Source organism: Oncorhynchus tshawytscha, linkage group LG16 (genome assembly GCF_018296145.1).
Source record: "Oncorhynchus tshawytscha isolate Ot180627B linkage group LG16, Otsh_v2.0, whole genome shotgun sequence".
Lineage (NCBI taxonomy): Eukaryota > Metazoa > Chordata > Actinopteri > Salmoniformes > Salmonidae > Oncorhynchus > Oncorhynchus tshawytscha.
In genome coordinates, this window is record NC_056444.1 from 60,800,878 (window position 1) to 60,815,404 (window position 14,527).

A 14,527-nucleotide genomic window follows, 5' to 3' on the forward strand; every position below is an offset into this window, starting at 1 on the left:
CAATGGTCACACCCTTTATGTACGACTCCAGTTGAGGTTCAGGTCTTAAAGAATGTTTTTAACCAAATGCAATACTTTTAGTTTTAGATGTATTTAAGACCAGTTTATTATTAATCAACCATTTGGATGCTGACTGTAACTCCTTATGTAGAATTTCAGTGAGCTCACTGGCTTTTGGTGTTGACATGTAGAGTGTGGAATCATCCACATACATAGTTATTCTAGATTTGTGTAACAAGTGGCAAATCATTTGTAAAAACAGAGAAGTGTAACGGCCTAAGGGAACTGCCCTGAGGGACGCCGCACTGTACATATCTGATGTTCGAGAATCTTTCATTGACGAATGTTCTCTGCTCTCTATTGGATACATAACCCTCCAATCATGTGATGGCAGGTGATGTAAAGCCATAACAAGTGAGTTTTTCAATAACAATTTATGATCAATTACATCAAAGACTGCACTGAAATCTAACAAAATAACTATCATCTTATTATCAATTTATTTTAACCAATTATCAGTCATCTGAGTCAGTGCAGTACAAGTTGAGTGCCCTTCTCTATGCATGCTGAGAGTCAGTAGTTAACTTGTTCTCTGAAAAATAGGATTGTATTTGGTCAAGCACAATCCTCTCCATATGTATACTAAGAACAGGCAGCAAAATGATTGGGAGGCTGTTAGAGCCAGCATGGGTGCTTTACTATTTTTAGATAGTGTAATTACTTTAGCTTCTTTCTAACGGACACCCACACACTCCTTTAGGCTTTTGTCAAAGATCCAGCAAATGGGGGTGTCAATACAGTTTGCTACCAACTTCAATAGTTTCCCATCAAGGTTGTCTATACCTGGTGGCTTTTCCACCTCGCCACACTAACTTGACCAAATTCAGAACCGCAATCCTTCTCTTTCATTATCAGATCTTTTTTACAAAAGTATGATGGTTCACTGTAAAATGTTGTCATTTCACTTCAGAGTTTTTCCACTTTACTAGTGAAATAGCCAGAGGTGGGACCAAGTCACTATTATTCGAGTCACATGCAAGTCTCAAGTCACAAGGTCAGTCTCAAGTCAAGTTCCAAGTAGAACGGGTCAAGTCCAAGTCATATATTCTAAGAGCAAGTCAAATTGAGTCGAGTCACAAGTTCTCAAGTCAAGTAAAAAATAAATCTATACATGCAACGACTTGTTCCACTACAAATCTTTTTCTATTTATTGAGGCTATGAGACAGCCCTTTTCATTATTTTGTCTACAACACACTTTGATTAGCCTATGTAATTGTAAAATAGGGACCGTGTAGCAGTCGTAAGGGCATGAAATCAGCAGAAGGCAAGGAAGGTTGACGTGCTCAGAGTATAGATGTATTCACAGGTCTTGGTGATCCAATTGTGAAAGCGCCATATCATACAAAATATACAAGTAGATTTATCAAGTATACACGGGCAATAGTCCAAAAGAAATAGCCTTAACCTATCATATCTGAACGGACACAGGTAGAGGTTAAAACTGTACAGCCTCCACTTGAGAAACCAAATCGAATCTGTCTAACAAGAGCTCAAACAGGTAGGCCTACATAATAAGCACTTTGCCCCCAGGACCATACAATTACTCAATTGGCAATTACAACCAATAAACTGATTCTACAATGTAAAAGGCCATTTCCAATGTACAGTATATTTCACTTAATCAGACTTAATGATTATTAATTACATTTCAACACCATTCATACATGGAAAAATCATTTTCTCTTATTCAATGTTCTGACTCCAAAGCGTGCCGCGCAGGCTAGGTAGCCTATTTCTATGTGCGCCTATTATCCACAACCAGAATGACAGAGACATAGAACACAGACACAAGGAACTCTGACATAACCCATGAAATATGAACAAAGTTAACCATACATTGAATTAAATAAACAACATTTCTTCCTCATGAGTCTTGTGAACGTTCATGTGCGTAATAAACATTGCTCCCACTCAGAGGGTAAGAAATGGTAGGACTAAATGAAAATGTATCGTAGACCTATCAAATATGAAACAGAAATATCTACGTGTTGCAATAAATGGTATGGGGATGGAATTATGAAACGCTAGCATTTTTTGCAGTATTAGATAGAATATAGATGTACCACATAGGGCCTATGCATTTAAAGCAAGAGCAAACATTTCAACAAGAGAAAAAAGCACTAGCTCACCACCTGAACTGTGTTGACTGCTAGTTTGCTAGTCCAATCAGAGTGCAGAGTGTGCGTTTCACTATCCACAACCTGTTGCAGGTTTTTTGCAAGGGCGATGCTGCGGCTACTGTCTCTGGCTGTGTGTAGAGTAATCCACGTAGACTCTTTGCCTCATAATAAGTGACAAAACATTATCAAACCTGGCCAGATTAATTCAAGTCATCAGTGTCAAGTCAAAGTCGAGTCCCAAGTCTTGAGGCTCCAAGTCCAAATCAAGTCTCAAGTTCTTTTCTTTTCTATTAAAGTCTAGTCACAAGTCATCAAATTTGTCACTTGAGTCAGACTTGTCCAAGTCGTGTGACTCGAGTCCACAACTCTGGAAATAGTCATTGAAATGATTGGCAATATCAAAAGGTTTTGTTATAAATGACACATCAACTTCAATGCCCATATTATAATAAAAAAAATGTGTTTTATGTGATTTATCTTTGTTTGGTAATATAATTTCTTCTTATTTTAAGTTTAGTCACAAAATGTATCAATTTACCGTATGTCAACCAATCAGCTAAGCAGCCGGACTTGTTTACCGCCTCTTTTGCATTATTTATTTGAACCATACAATTGTTCAATTCACCATCAATCCAGGGGGCTCTATAATTTCTCACGTTTAGTTTTTTAACAGGTGCATGCTGGTCAACAATTCGCATGAATAATTTTACAAATACTTCCAATGCTGCATTTGAATTCACTTCCACATACACATCATACCAACATAAATGTTTTACATCTTCAACAAGAGTCCTGAGAAAACATTTTGTATTATGTCTTATAAATGACTTTAGGCCCAACCTTTGGCACTTTGGCTTTCCTTGTTATTACCACAACGTTACTGTCACTACAGCCAATGGAAACAAATATTGCTTGGGAGCAAAGCTCTGCAGCATTAGTGAAGATATGATCAATACAAGTGGATGTCACAGATCAAATCAAATTTATTTATATAGCCCTTCGTACATCAGCTGATATCCCAAAGTGCTGTACAGAAACCCAGCCTAAAACCCCAAACAGCAAGCAATGCAGGTGTAGAAGCACGGTGGCTAGGAAAAACTCCCTATGAAGGCCAAAACCTAGGAAGAAACCTAGAGAGGAACCAGGCTATGTGGGGTGGCCAGTCCTCTTCTGGCTGTGCCGGGTGGAGATTATAACAAAACATGGCCAAGATGTTCAAATGTTCATAAATGACCAGCATGGTCAAATAATAATAATCACAGGCAGAACCGTTGAAACTGGAGCAGCAGCACGACCAGATGGACTGGGGAGAGCAAGGAGTCATCATGTCAGGTAGTCCCGAGGCATGGTCCTAGGGCTCAGGTCCTCCGAGAGAGAGAAAGAAAGAAAGAGAGAATTAGAGAGAGCATACTTAAATTCACACAGGACACCGGATAGGACAGGAGAAGTACTCCAGATATAACAAACTGACCCTAGCCCCCGACACATAAACTACTGCAGCATAAATACTGGAGGCTGAGACAGGAGGGGTCAGGAGACACTGTGGCCCCATACGATGACACCCCCGGACAGGGCCAAACAGGAAGGATATAACCCCACCCACTTTGCCAAAGCACAGCCCCCACATACCATCCTGAGACAAGGCCGAGTATAGCCCACAAAGATCTCCGCCACGGCACAACCCAAGGGGGGGCGCCAACCCAGACAGGAAGATCACATCAATGACTCAACCCACTAAAGTGATGCACCCCTCCTAAGGATGGTATGAAAGAGCCCTAGTAAGCCAGTGGCTCAGCCCCTGTAATAGGGTTAGAGGCAGAGAATCCCAGTGGAAAGAGGGGAACCGGCCAGGCAGAGACAGCAAGGGCGGTTCGTTGCTCCAGAGCCTTTCCGTTCACCTTCACAACTCCTGGGCCAGACTACACTCAATAATATGACCCACTGAAGAGATGAGTCTTCAGTAAAGACTTAAAAGGTTGAGACAGAGATTGCATCTCTCACATGGGTAGGCAGACCATTCCATAAAAATGGAGCTATATAGGAGAAAGCCCTGCCTCCAGCTGTTTGCTTAGGACAATTAGGATCCCTGCGTCTTGTGACCGTAGTGTATGTGTAGGTATGTACGGCAGGACCAAATCAGAGAGATAGGTAGGAGCAAGCCCATGTAATGCTTTGTAGGTTAGCAGTAAAACCTTGAAATCAGCCCTTGCCTTGACAGGAAGCCAGTGTAGAGAGGCTAGCACTGGAGTAATATGATCAAATTGGTTGGTTCTAGTCAGGATTCTAGCAGCTGTATTTAGCACTAACTGAAGTTTATTTAGTGCTTTATCTGGGTAGCCGAAAAGTAGAGCATTGCAGTAGTGTAATCTAGAAGTGACAAAAGCATGGATACATTTTTCTGCATCATTTTTGGACAGAAAGTTTCCGATTTTTTACAATGTTACGTAGATGGAAAAAAGCTGTCCTTTCAATAGATTCAACACTATTGGTTTACACTCTAGTTGGTTGAGTGATAACCTGGCTCAAATTACAGGCATTAGTCACAGTTAGAAGCTTCCTATTGAGAGGACAGCAAGTTGCTAACCAGTCAATGTTCAGGTCACCCATAAAATAGACTTTTCTGTTAACATCACACACTATCAAGCATTGCACACATATTACCCAAATACTGACTGTTAGCAATTGGTGGCCTATAGCAGCACCCCAAAAGAAGACAAGGCAGGTGAACACTTAAACAACATTTGATCCTCTCTCATTTTTATAGGAATATGGCTCTGAACATATACAGCAACGACAAGTACTGACTGGTACAGTAGATATATATATAAAGTGAGGAATAGTCTAAGAACAGTTGTTGGCCCCAGATTGATGCTGTAAAAGTCAACAGGGTTATAGGGTGTTGTAGATAGAACAAATCATGAGTCCATCATGCTTTGTTTGTTTGCCCAAAGTCGGCTAGTCAGGACGCTAGTTCATTAACCTTGAGAGCACAAGGGTTCAAAGATAGTCAAACGTTCTGAGACACTGAACAAAACCTATGACACTGCTCCTCTGGAATCTTCTGCAGCCGAGATGAACTGGTAAGTTATCACTGAGAGTTCTTCATTAGGAATCAAATGAATAGATCTGAAGAATGTAGTCTAAAGCCACACTTGTTTTAAATGGGCAATCAACAGTTGAAACAATAACAAAGTGTTCTCACCGCCCCTGTTTCTGTAAAAAGCTACGGATGGGGCTGGAGAAATGTAATCAATCTCAAATCCATAGACAGAGCTATGGATGGATCATCCATGATATCAAAATTATGATTTTAACCATGTTTTGAGGCTGTAATATTGGTTTACATTTAATTTGTTTACAAATTTTGGGTTCTGATGAGATACGACAGTTGAACTAAGCTCATGAGGCATTAATAAGTAATATAAGTATATTTTTAAATCAATGAGTACATATAATGAATGTATACGTCCAAAAATGTATGTAGCAACTTCAGATTGGCCCTTTAAAGTGCATGAATATGACAGAGAGGACCACCAACAACAGAGCAAATGCATCCCACAATAACATTTTAACATGCAGTGCTCAAGGAATGGCATTACTTGAAAGCAACATAACTTTTTTATGATTTGAAGTTTTACATAATTTGTTTAAAGTCTCCAATGACAACAAAAAACATAAACAATAGGGTAATTGGTCCATTGTTTTGGTTATGATATAGTAAGGCAGTTTTACTGATCTTATTAAGGTATAAATCATATTCTTAAAAATGAACTTGTATATTTCATTAGCTGTAATTGCTGTAAATCTTAGACTGTAGCTTGAATGTTTTCATCTCACTTTGGTACACAGTGCGTATTGTGTATCTGTCCTCGCCGTCCTGCTTCCTGTATCTCTGAGCGTGGAAATGACGGGGTTGTTTGGCAGCTTCACTTCCCCCAACTTCCCTCGCCCATACCCCAACAACCATCACACAGTGTGGAACATCTCCGTCCCAGAAAGCCACAGGGTTAAACTCTACTTCACCCACTTCAGTCTGGAACCCTCCCACCACTGTGAATATGATTATATTCAGGTAAACAGTCCTGAGCAGTAGAGGCTGGTGAAGGGAGAAATTGGGAGGGCATACCTCATTCTAATGGCTACATTGGAATGAACGGTATTAAACATTTGCAAATTAAAGTTATGCATTCACACATGATCATTTATAATAATAAGTTGTGTTCATAGATTATTTATTTATTGCATATGTTTTGCTACCGCTCCATTTATTACATTCCAGCCATTACAATGCGCTCTTTCTCCGGTTTCTCCATCCATCAGCCTCCACTGGTCCTGAGAACCACCCTCAAGAACTGCATGCACTCATTAACTTGTTAGAAATCTGTCTGTGCTCATGTTGAACTAGGTGTTTGCAGAGGCCAATGAGACATTGCGTTTCTGTGGCGAAGGGGAGAAAGAGTATGTAGACGCCCCCAGTAACACAGTTATCCTGTCGGCTGGGAACATCATGTCGGTAGTCTTCAGAAGTGACTACTCCAATGAGGGGCGTTTCACTGGCTTTCAAGCATTTTACACCTCAGAAGGTGAAGTAGAATTTTATTTTACCATTACTTTAACAGGGAGTCCCATTGAGACCAAGATCTCTTCCGCAAGGAAACCCTGCGTGAACACAATTGACAAAATACAATAAAATACAAAACACATTGAAGTAAAACAATCACATTCCCCAGCAAAGAGGTTCGCAATCAACATGTTGAACTGCCCTAGAGGCACCAGTACATCCAGTTATAGGGAACAAAGAAACAAAAACCTGTTTTACCTAACTGAGGAAACTGAAGGAATTTCTAGAGTTACCATACCTGGTCTCAGGGATGGCTAACTGATATGTTTAAAGGCTTATCATGATGTTAGGTACTGCAGGAATTTTTGTAAAAGAGCTTTGAGAAGAAAAAAATAGCAGTGAATCAATTGACCTATGAGACTTCAAAGAGAGCCAGCCTACTTCATGGAAAATACTGCAGGGATGTGTATTGAACTGGTAGGCAGTATTAAAGCTCTATGATAAACTGAATCTAACAGCCTTAATGAAGTGCCAGGTGCATTCATATACAGTGCCTTCCAAATGTATTCACACCCCTTAACTTTTATCACAATTTGTTAATTTACAGCCTGAATTTAAAATGTATTACATTTCGATTTTTTGTCACTGGCCTACACATAATACCCCAAAATGTCAAAGTGTAACTGTGTTTTTAGAAACATTTACAAATTAATTTAAAATGAAAAACTGAAATGTATTGAGTCAATAAGTATTCATCCCTTTTGTTATTGCAAACTGAAAAAAGTTCAGGAGTAAAAATTTGCTTAACAAGTCACATAATACGTTGCATGGACTCACTGTGTGCAATAGCCGAGCAGTGAATTTCAAACACAGATTCAACCACAAAGACCAGGGAGGTTTTCCAATGCCTCGCAAAAATAGGCATGGTGAAGTTATTAATTACACTTTGGATGGTGTATGTATACACCCAATCACTATAAAGATACAGGCGTCCTTCTTAACTCAGTTGCCAAAGAGGAAGGAAACCGCTCAGGGATTTCACCATGAGGCCAATGGTGACTTTAAAACAGCTACAGAGTTTAATGGCTGTGATAGGAGATGGATCAACAACATTGTAGTTACTCCACAATGCTAACCTAGTTAAAAGGAAGCTTGTACAGAATATAAATATTCCAAATGATGCATCCTGATTGCAACAAGGCGCTAAAGCAATACTGTAAAAAATGTGGCAAAGCAATTAACCTTTTGTCCTGAACGCAAAGTGTTATGTTCGGGGCAAATGCAGCACAACATACTACTGAGTACCACTCAATATTTTCAAGCATAGTGGTGGCTGCTTCATGTTATGGCTACGCTTGTAATCGTTAAGCACCTTGGAGTTTTCCAGGATAAAAAACAAACAGAATGGAGCTAAGCACATGCAAAATCCTAGAGGAAAACCTGGTTCAGTCTGCTTTCCACCAGACACTGGGAGATGAATTCTCCTTTCAGCAGAATAATAACCTAAAACACAAGGCAAAATCTACACTGGAGTTGCTTACCAAGAAGATGAGATGCAATTATGATTAAAAGCATCCCGTATATCCTTATTTTCAGCAATGATGCCAGAGTCAAACAGAACATGCTTAGGTAGGGAAGAAGAGGATTTTGTACACTTCAGTGAATTAACTGTTTCCCAGAGATGGAACTTAGAAAGTAGCTGGATTTAGCTTTCTTAATCGAGATAATACATCTGTTTCTACATTTTCTGATAGATTGCTAATCTGTTAGTCAGTTTTCATTGCTTTTGCCTAAGCCTGGTTCCTCATCTGAATAAACTCTGAAAGATCAGAGGGTTTGATCTGTTCTTGACTCTAAATTGTTTAAAAAGGTGTGTGTTTATCCACCAAAGGAATAAAGATAGAGGAGAAATGTTCGAGGGCTAACTCTGGGTCAAGAAACAGGAGACGCTGAATAACTCACATTGGTATAATTCAAGCACAACCCCTTGGGAAACAATTATAAAAATAAAAATAAATTCTTTAGTAGACGAATGTTGACAATGGTGCTGTCAGACCATTGCTGTTGGGGACAGACTACAGAAGATACGTATATACAGAGAACCCCAAATCTTCAGAATTTCCCTAACAATGACCAACTAGCAATATAAAACAGTAGGTATAATGATCTCAGAATACCCAATTCAGTAGAGGAATCAGGAAAAAAGGTACTTAATTGTCCTGCATTGGACCAATAGAAATGTGCCTATGAATGTGAAATATAAATGATTACTTCTGGAAATTAATTAAAATTCATTATATGAACTTCACTTTACTTGTTTTTCTACTTGTATCATCTATACACTAATAATTACATTTATTCTAAAACTGCTTGTAAACCCCTTAATTATCAATTATACATAATTATGTATACCTGAAATGTTATCAATGCATCCTCAATGACCTGGAACCCATCTTTGAATGTATGTTTGTATCTGCAACATTATTCTTGTGGGTCTATATTAACTGGCTTCTCTCTCCCTGTTCACAGACATCAATGAGTGCCTCAGCACGGTAGATGGGGAGTCTGTGTGTGACCATTATTGTCACAATTATGTTGGTGGTTATTACTGCACTTGCAGGTTGGGATACCTGCTCCATGACAACAAAAGGTCCTGCACTGGTAAGGGTGATTTAAACTAGACAACAAAAAAAAACAGGAAATCCAATGAATGAGGGAGTATTATTCATACGATTTGATTTGTTGGTCTAATACTGATAGCAGTGTTTGCGAACCTATAGGGCCTACATAGTTTAGGCTACATTTTTGATTAATTCATTATACAAATGCAATGCTTTCCTCTCAGCTTGGAATGGTTTCAAACATGAATACATGTATATATTCATGAATACTACAAAGAGATACCCCATTTAATTAGAATTGGCTTTAGACCATTACACAGCTAAAAGGCTTTCCTATCCATACCACTTAAAGAAGTTCTCCAATGTTTCGGAATACAACACAAAGAAACTGAGGGGAAATATGTCTTCACAAGAAAACAGAAAAACAATATTGAATGTATGTTTTACTTTCTGAATTCTAATGGCCCCAAAGAACAGAAAATTGGGAGTGTACCTGAGGATAGTCATTTGACTGTCCATTTGTCCTTCACTTATCCCATGAACACAGAACAGACTTTATGTCCATCTCTAAAGATAATTTACAGCACTTTCAGAGCAGGGCACACTGCTGCCACGTGTTTGAAATAAGTACGCACACAGCAGCTCATTACAGCATAGTGGAGTGATTACAAAGTAATTTCAGAGTGAAGAAGCACAGAGCTGTAGAAAGTAGTTGATCTCTGCCAGCTGGCGCAAGGCTAGGTTAATTACTAGAGATTCCTAAGGGAAAAGCTCCCTGGAAAAGGCGTCGAAAATTGATACCTGTTTTCAACGCTAATAGCGCACTGATGCTAGGTAATTAATCACAATTACCAACGTGGACGTGCCTTAAATTGTTATTCTTAGCCAGAGGATAAAGTGACACCACATATCAGGGGATGAATAGACAAAAACAATTATCCGCTTTCAAATTTCTCAAATTATATAAATTACAGCAACTCTGCCTCTTTGAGATATCGATTTGTTGTTGTCTATTACAACATCTGTGTACTTACTAGAGTAATAATTCAGTTAAAAATGAGCCCGATTGCTTATACCAGAAGGATTTTGCGTCCACTAAAAGATAATAAGGGTGAATTATGACAAGACAATGGAAAGCTTCTCAATGTTTTTGCACTTACTATCCATTTTTTATTAACTAGGCTGTCTTTTAGAAGTGCTTCAAATAATGAGAATAAACTGCTTTAAAATAAACAAATAAATACAAACACTTTGATTTGATCTGTCTTTTCCTCTGTAGTGCCTTGCAGAGGTCAGGTGCTGACAGAGAGGTCAGGAGAGTTGAGCAGCCCGGGTTACCCCAGTCCATACCCCACAATGAGTCATTGTAACTACACCATACTCCTACCAGAGGGATTCAGAGTGCTACTGGACTTCCAGGAACCGTTTGACGTAGAGGGCCACTCGGATGTCCCCTGTCCATACGATGTCTTGAAGGTCAGCCGGTGCATACTAGCGTAGGGCCATCCTTTAAAGTAACCAATCAAAGACACAAGGGCTGATGAATACACAATGTATTCCTACTCATGCTCTAGAAACAACTTGTCTTTGTCTGCTGTCCCCCCTTGGAAGATGTATGGCCTTGGAGTTCCTGACCAAGTTTTCCTTCTCTTCCAAGATCTTTACGGAAGGACAAGAGTACGGACCTTTCTGTGGAGCATCTCCTCCTGGCAAGATAGACACGGGCAGTTACCAAGTACATGTCTCATTCAGGTCGGACCTCTCAGGGAAAAACAAGGGATGGAAGATTAAGTATACCAGCTTGGGAGTTCAAAAAGCATAGTAGAACTTAAATCACATGCTATGCCAATGTGATACCTTGTCTGAAATCTTTGATAATCCACATGATATAAAAGGCCTAATTCATCAAGCAAACTCCAGTGTTAATTACATAACACTGTAAAGGGCTTACTGTGAATTTTCCAGTAATTTACAGGAAACTATTGGCAAGTAGGTTTCCCTTTCAAATAGAGCATGACCCTCTAGTCATAATTAGATAAGTTAACTTCCCATCAATCAACACATTGACTATTTTTTGTTTCCAGAGTGGTATCTTACGAATCAGGTTTGAGGAGTTAGCAAGGTAACTTTGGCCAACTCTGAGTTCAACTTGGTATAACCAGTCATACGAATGTGGCTCACCTTTTAGCCAGGTACACTTCTATGGCAATGAATCCTTAACCTGCTCTGGGGCAGGCTAACTAAGGGCTAACTCCATTTACCCTGAATTAAGTTTCTGTGCCGCAAGTTAAAGACCAATGAAATCAGATTCCCTTGCTATCGCAAAAATATTGTCATCATCACCTTCATTGAAGAAGATAGTAATGACAGAATGCATTTGAAACTTAACACACATTAAAACTTTTGATTGAAAAAATAAAATGATTATGATGAAATTATTTTAATCGATAGGAGTGGGGAAAAAAGGTGCTCATGCATTGATAACCACACCAAAGACGGCATAAACAAATAGGTAATAAAATCCTGAGTGGATCATAGGATACCCCTCTGGTATTGTTTTTTAGGGTTTACTGTAATCGTGAGCAGTTCTTTAATTTACATCCTGCAGTACTACATTTCTTTTGGAATGTTGTTTGTACTCTGGCAGATGGTGAAATGGTATGTTTATCACATGCTTTCTGTTGCTTAGTTTGATAATTAGTAGTGTGTGTTTGTGATTGCTGTTGGGGTTTTCAACCCCCCTATCCCCAGGTTGTTGTTGTTGGACTATTCTAATCTATCTAATTATATTCTATAATGTGATTATGAAGTCAGTGGTAGCTGTGCTGTTGTTGCTGTTCAGTGTTGTGTCTGTGGGGTGAAGGCTGAGGATCCCAATTTCCTTCAGGTCCGGTTCAAAGCCCTAGAGGAGTAACCTGAGGTCCTCTTGAAGATCCTAATACTTCTGAAGGACATACTGAATGCCAGTAAGACCAAAGTGAAGGCTCTGGAGACCAAGGTGGAGGCTAATCTCCTATGAAGATTATGAATGTGATGCTACAGTAGCAACTTCTGTCCTGTTGTTCCCCCAGGCATCTTCACAGCTTCAGTCAGGGCAGTCTACTACTATCCCAGACTGTAGCTTTAAAAGCATTTTGTTTAGAGCAATCTTTGTGTGCCTGTACAGATGCAGAGGTCAGAAGAAAGACTAAACAATAAGTGCAACAATGACTTGGAGACAGACTAACAGGACTCGTTGAAATGGGGTGCGGTCATGCAGTACACTGCCAAGCAGAGGAGAACAAAATCTTACGGATCAAAGCACATCAGCACCCTAAACGTGTCCACTTTTACCTAGACTTCAATGAACATCCAATGTTACTGCAACAAAGGCTCCAGAGTTTTACCCAATCACATGACCTTACCACAAAAAACTCTGGGCCATATCTATAAATGAGTTCCTCAAAGAGATGGTCAACATCTCAATAGCTAGTATAATAACTAAAGAGACACTGGGCATCTTTGCGGGACACCTCTAAATAGTTCCAATGCATTCAGATAAATATCCATATTCACAATTTTGCCCTCTGGTTTCTGATATAACATGTACCTCCCAAATAAAAATACTGCCGTAATACTGTCCTTGTGTAATATCCAATGGTTTTCCGAAGGTAGCAGATATTGTAGTGACCCTCAAAGCCAGAACTTCACAATTACTATATGCAAACAGTTACTCGGTCTGATATTTTCCACACAAACAGGCACTGAATTAAATTAATGCAGTAAAAGTAGTTTAAAAGTCAAATCAGCTGCTGCTATGTCTTCCGTCTAAGAAGCAATGATTTGTCGTTGTTTAACCTTCATACAATATGCATTTATTCTTCGTGCTCCCTAGCTACTCATCTATAAAAACTGATATTCTACGGTGCTTCAGTCTGATGAAATTGCCTGTTCTCAGACACTTTAGCAAGCAGCTAAGGGATGGGGCTGGATAAATGTAATCACTCAAATTCATAGCTACAACTATGGATGCAGGAATTAACCATCTCTATTCTATGAGAACAAATTCGTTTTAAATCATGTGAATCAAAGCAGTGTGTTTTTAAATACATTGTTTACAGAAAAATGTGTAAAACAATTAAATTGTGGGTTGCAAGAGTGTAAGACAGTTGAATTGAGCTCATGATGCATTTATCATTTCTATCCACAATCAATGGCTATAGGCTATCATTAACTTAACAGTCCAAAAATGGATGTATCAATCCCAGATTGCCCCTTTAAATGAACTACTATTGTTGGAAGGAGAGAAAACTGTAGTTCTCACAAATTGCTTCTAGCATGAGCCTAACTTTATCATTTGAAGGCCAACAGTTTCTTGTGATAAGCTGCGCGAGTTCTCATGGACAATGACCCATCAGATGACATTACCTTGACATTTAGAAGAAAAGGATCTATTGTGCTTGAAGGCCTCCTTTAAGTCACTCACCTCATTTCAGACCTCACAAATGCCATAATTGTTTTGTTTAATGTCTACCACTAAAGAACATGGTTGAAAGACTTGGTTTACATTCAGATTGATAGTTGATGCAAAACAAAGGGAAATATTCTGAAATAATGATAATAAAATGAATATAACCATATTAAATTCCCAATCAAAACCCCCCAAAATGCTGACACTTCACACACTGCTTACATGTCATTTCTGCTCATTCCGGGAACACTGGTTAAGCGGAGGTAATGTCACAGGAATTGCGCACGCCATAAAACCCATCAACTGACTGTCCAGACACATACAGCAACAGTACATAGCCAGTCACCTCTTTTCCCTCACACCCATCATTATTTCTTTACAATTGTATCTTAGGGCCAAACAATGTACACGCCATGACATATAAAATAACTTCATTGAATATCAACAATCCATAACGTTTTTTTTCTGGACCAATATATCGACGATACGGAGAAGAGTATCTTGGCATCACAAGCCGTGAGTTAAGTTTACCATTTAATGGTGGATCAAATGTCCTATATTGGCCTTCCTCTAGTCTTCCTGAGGCCATCCTCTATACTCCTTTAGCTCATTAAAAAACACACATCATTACATTCTTCTGTCCATGGATGGGAAGCACATTTTTATATACACTGGAAAAAATAACAAGCAGTAAATGAAAAAGTTGTGAATGAA

General features: G+C 39.1%; 1 protein-coding gene across 2 annotated transcripts; it reads left to right on the forward strand.

Moving 5' to 3' along the window:
• Positions 1-5,153: 5,153 nt before the first annotated feature.
• Positions 5,154-12,982, forward strand: masp2 (MBL associated serine protease 2). Of its 2 annotated transcripts, none has more exons than XM_024399759.2 (6): positions 5,154-5,261; positions 6,031-6,253; positions 6,587-6,764; positions 9,272-9,403; positions 10,643-10,839; positions 10,975-12,982. In XM_024399759.2, the coding sequence occupies exons 1-6, from the start codon at positions 5,254-5,256 to the stop codon at positions 11,152-11,154; spliced, it is 918 nt and encodes a 305-aa protein (XP_024255527.1). In that variant the 5' UTR covers positions 5,154-5,253; the 3' UTR covers positions 11,155-12,982. The 2 variants fall into 2 exon arrangements, with proteins under 2 accessions (XP_024255527.1, XP_024255528.1); XM_024399760.2 differs by having other exon boundaries at positions 11,021-12,982.
• Positions 12,983-14,527: the final 1,545 nt, after the last annotated feature.

Coding starts and splice junctions, on each gene's coding strand:
- masp2 (XM_024399759.2), top strand. Junction 6,765..9,271: donor AGCATTTTACACCTCAGAAG/GTGAAGTAGAAT, acceptor CCCTGTTCACAG/ACATCAATGAGTGCCTCAGC. Junction 9,404..10,642: donor CAACAAAAGGTCCTGCACTG/GTAAGGGTGATT, acceptor TTTCCTCTGTAG/TGCCTTGCAGAGGTCAGGTG.